The 3,577-nt window shown below is 41.5% G+C and overlaps 1 protein-coding gene across 2 annotated transcripts in view; it reads left to right on the forward strand.

Moving 5' to 3' along the window:
• The window catches only part of BCL2A1 (BCL2 related protein A1), a 15,500-nt gene extending 12,666 nt beyond the window's left edge, over positions 1 to 2,834 (forward strand). The window contains exon 2 of one of the 2 annotated variants that reach the window (XM_004699725.2): positions 2,631 to 2,834. In XM_004699725.2, coding sequence (XP_004699782.1) covers positions 2,631 to 2,738 — 108 coding nt within the window. In that variant the 3' untranslated portion in view covers positions 2,739 to 2,834. The remainder of the gene's footprint in view (positions 1 to 2,630) is intronic. The other variant, XM_045285842.1, reaches the window with a different exon arrangement.
• The last annotated feature ends 743 nt before the right edge of the window (positions 2,835 to 3,577 follow it).

The raw sequence follows: 3,577 nt of genomic DNA on the forward strand, positions 1-3,577 counted from the left end.
AAGTATTCTTGTGTTGAGGGAGTACTTGAGTGGAGGCCCAATGTCCTTCTGCTGCCTTAATACTAAACCTATAAATGTAGGCTCATAGATCTATTTTGGCATGGGAATTATTAAGCATCATCAAGAGGCTCAAAATTCTAAGGTGAAGTTCATTGGTTTCAGAAACAAGATGGTATTAAAATATGACTTTCTCTGACAGCTAGTAATGTGGAATTTGTTCTCACTCTCCAATAAAATCCCCAGCTGTAGAATCCGTTTCACTCCTGAGGAAGCCTTGGAGGACAGCGTGGAACTGCTCGGCAGGGTTTTCTAAGGCTGGACAGTGCACATCTGTGTGGAAGGCCAGGGGCCATACCTTTCTTCCACAGAGTGGCAAGGGTTAACAGATGCGTGCTGTAACCACTGCACCATCAGAGCCTCTATTTCTCGCTACTAGATTCTGCTTCTCCAAGTGTTCAGGCTTGATGATTTTTTCTTTTTCACTTGAATGAATTCTTGTGGCAAATGTAAAGAGTTTCCTTCTCTGTTCTAATCTTCTTACAATTGAATTTGTCAATATTTTCCTTGACTCTTTTCTTCAGAAATGGAACGTATATAAGATGGCCTGTTACCCTGTCCTAATAGGCAGAGACCATTGTCATAAAAACAAAAAACCATATTTAGAGTGTCTGAGTATACTGGGATAAGTATATGGGGTTTACGAAAATGAACAATGAAATGGATGCAAACCTAGAACTGATGGGAAATGTGTGAATGGGGAAGAGGAGGAAGAGAAGGGGTTTTAGGGCACGGTGACATATGTCTCCCGGCATGGACAAAGAGCGTGACCTGCACAGAGCACAGAGGCAGCAGCTGCCTTCTTCCGGCAAGCTTTCAAGCAGAAAAGGCCCTGACTGGCGTTCATCTGCTTTGCTGGTGATACCTGTACGAGCTCCCAATGAAATGATTTTTAAAAAAAGAGAAAGATGATTCTAAGTCACTAAGGAGCTCCCCAGTCTTTTCCAAGCAGCCAAGTGATCGATTCAGTTGACATTCTAGAATTTTCACGCCGGGCTATGAGATTCTTGCAGGCATCTTTGTAACCCCAGAATCTGTGACTTGCCAGCCCCTATCTGGTAGCTGGACATTTAAAAAGTTATTTTCCCCTGAGGGGCACGAACAACAGAAACATGGCTGAAGGGAGGCAGCGGTTGGTGTAAGATATGAAAATAATAATAATTAATAATTTATCAAGGCATCACAAGGTTGGGGGGCGGGGAGGAAAGGGTAAAAAGAGCAGCTGATACCAAGGGCTCAAATAGAAAGTAAATGTTTTGAAAATGATGATGGCAACATATGTACAAATATGCTTGATACAATTGATGCATATGGATTGTTATAAGAGCTATAAGAGCCCCCAATAAAATGATCTTTAAAAAAATTACTTTCACTGATTTTCACCCCTTTCAGTAGTTGATTGGAAATTTATAGTTGATGTACTGAAGTGGAAAGGACCATGCACTAATAAGCTGGGTAATCTTAGCAACTTATTTACTCATATATACATACATTCCCACAATTTTTCTCTAGGCCTCATTTTCCTCTTTTGTGAAAAACAAGAGAGGGCAACAAGTCAGATGATCTCAGAGATGCTTTTCAATAATCATATTCTGGAATTAAAAAGGATAAATTAATTAAATACAATTTCCCCTTCATAAGGACAATCCCATTGCCCCAGCCCCCCCAAAAAACTGTCTCATCAGAAACAGAATGAACCGTAGTAGTAGTTGTTAGGCTATTTGCAACACCAAAGCATTATTTAATCTGGATTTATTGTGAGTGCTCATGCATAGTGAAGGTTAAAAAGCTTAATTTATAGCTCAGTGCTAGACAGCCGGAGCAGCTGTGAGGATGGCGCGGGATCGGCAGCGTTTCGTTCTGTTGCACGTAGGTCTTGGCTATGAGTGGCAACTGACTTGACAGCACCTACCAACAGACACTTGAGAACAAAAGAGAACGGGAAACGAGAGAGACCCTCCTCCAGAGCTGCGCGATACAGTGGCAACTAGTCTTACGTGGTGACCGAACAATGGAAGTGTGTGGCTGGTTGGACTTGAGATATGTTAGAAGTGCAAAAACACACAAGGGATTTTGAACATTCGGTATGATAAAAAGAGTGCAAATATCTCATTAACACTTTTTACATTTATTACGTGCTTAAACAATAATATTTTGGATATGTGAGTTAAATATACTTGAAAATAATTTTGCCTGTTACTTTTCAATATGTGGTTATAAAGAATTAAAATGTTTTTCACGTTGTAGTTGGTATTCTAATTCCATTGTACGGCCAACCCATTGTAATAGAGTCAATTTCAACTCCTAGTGGCCCCATAGAACAGACAGAGCAAAACGGCCAAGCCTGCACATCTTTATGGAAGCAGCCTGCTACCTCTTTCGCCCCAGGACCGCCTGGGCCTGTTGGTTAGCACTGAACGCTTTAACCTCTGGGCAACAATGATGAGGATCAATAGAATAAAATCAGTGAAAGTACAAGAAGATTAACCCGTTGCATGATTAAAATGAAGGTTTATTTGATTTTTATTCCATCAAACTTAGCCTGCACTGATGTTAAATTTGTTCTCTTCTAGGAAAATGGCTTTCTAAAGAAGTTTGAACCTAAATCTGGCTGGCTGACTGTTCTGGAAGTTACAGGCACGATCTGTGAAGCATTACTGCTCCTGAAGCAATACTGTTGACCAAAGAGCACACTCTCTATTATGAAATCGCCTAATTTTTCTGGCTGTAGCAAGAACTACTGCTAACATTTCTAAACAAACAACTTGATGATGTAACTTGACTTTCGAGTTGCGGATATTGTGTTGTGAATAATGAAACTTTGTATAGTTTTACCGTTTTAATGATTAAACTCTGTATATTGCCTCTCGATATAATTTGCGTCTTCCTTTCTTGGCTCAGCCTACAAGTCCAGCAAAAGGGGGGAAGCAAAATGCAGGCCACAGAAGATGGATTAAGGGGATGTTGACCAGATGGTGGCATTTCTTCCGTCCCAAGGCATACAGTCATTCCCTATGTTCCTAGACTTGGCTGCATTGTGACTGAGGGCTGCTACCCACTTCTCTCTTGGTCTCAGGCCTTCTCACTTGCCCAGGGTCCCCAAACTGCTTAGAATCTTCCATGATGGTCTTTCACTCTCTCCGTGGCCTTCACTCCCTGGCTTGCTATTTTCAGGCACTGGTATGGCAACCCAATGACCAAAAATACATGCCAGATGATACACTAGATACTCTGCAGTAGTTTGAAAAGAGACAAGGGATTCCACTGCTGAGCCATTGTTAAACTTATGGGAAAAAATGCCACAACTTAGGAAAGTATGTCTTTCATTAGCCTCCGTGTTCCAATTTGGGTGCCTTGTACCTTGTTCCAGCCTCTCATCCTTCCTTTTCCTCTCACAACACAATCCCCACCCCTGTGGCACCTGCATTACCTTTCCTAAGCAGTTGTTGATGGATTGAATCAAGAAAGTGGAATAGCTCCCTCTCAGTTCCGTGCCTTATCACAGGAGACTCCAGTTGAT

This window comes from Echinops telfairi, unplaced genomic scaffold (genome assembly GCF_000313985.2).
Source record: "Echinops telfairi isolate 266 unplaced genomic scaffold, ASM31398v2 ScPeMD7_7475;HRSCAF=8513, whole genome shotgun sequence".
NCBI classification, from domain to species: Eukaryota; Metazoa; Chordata; class Mammalia; order Afrosoricida; family Tenrecidae; genus Echinops; species Echinops telfairi.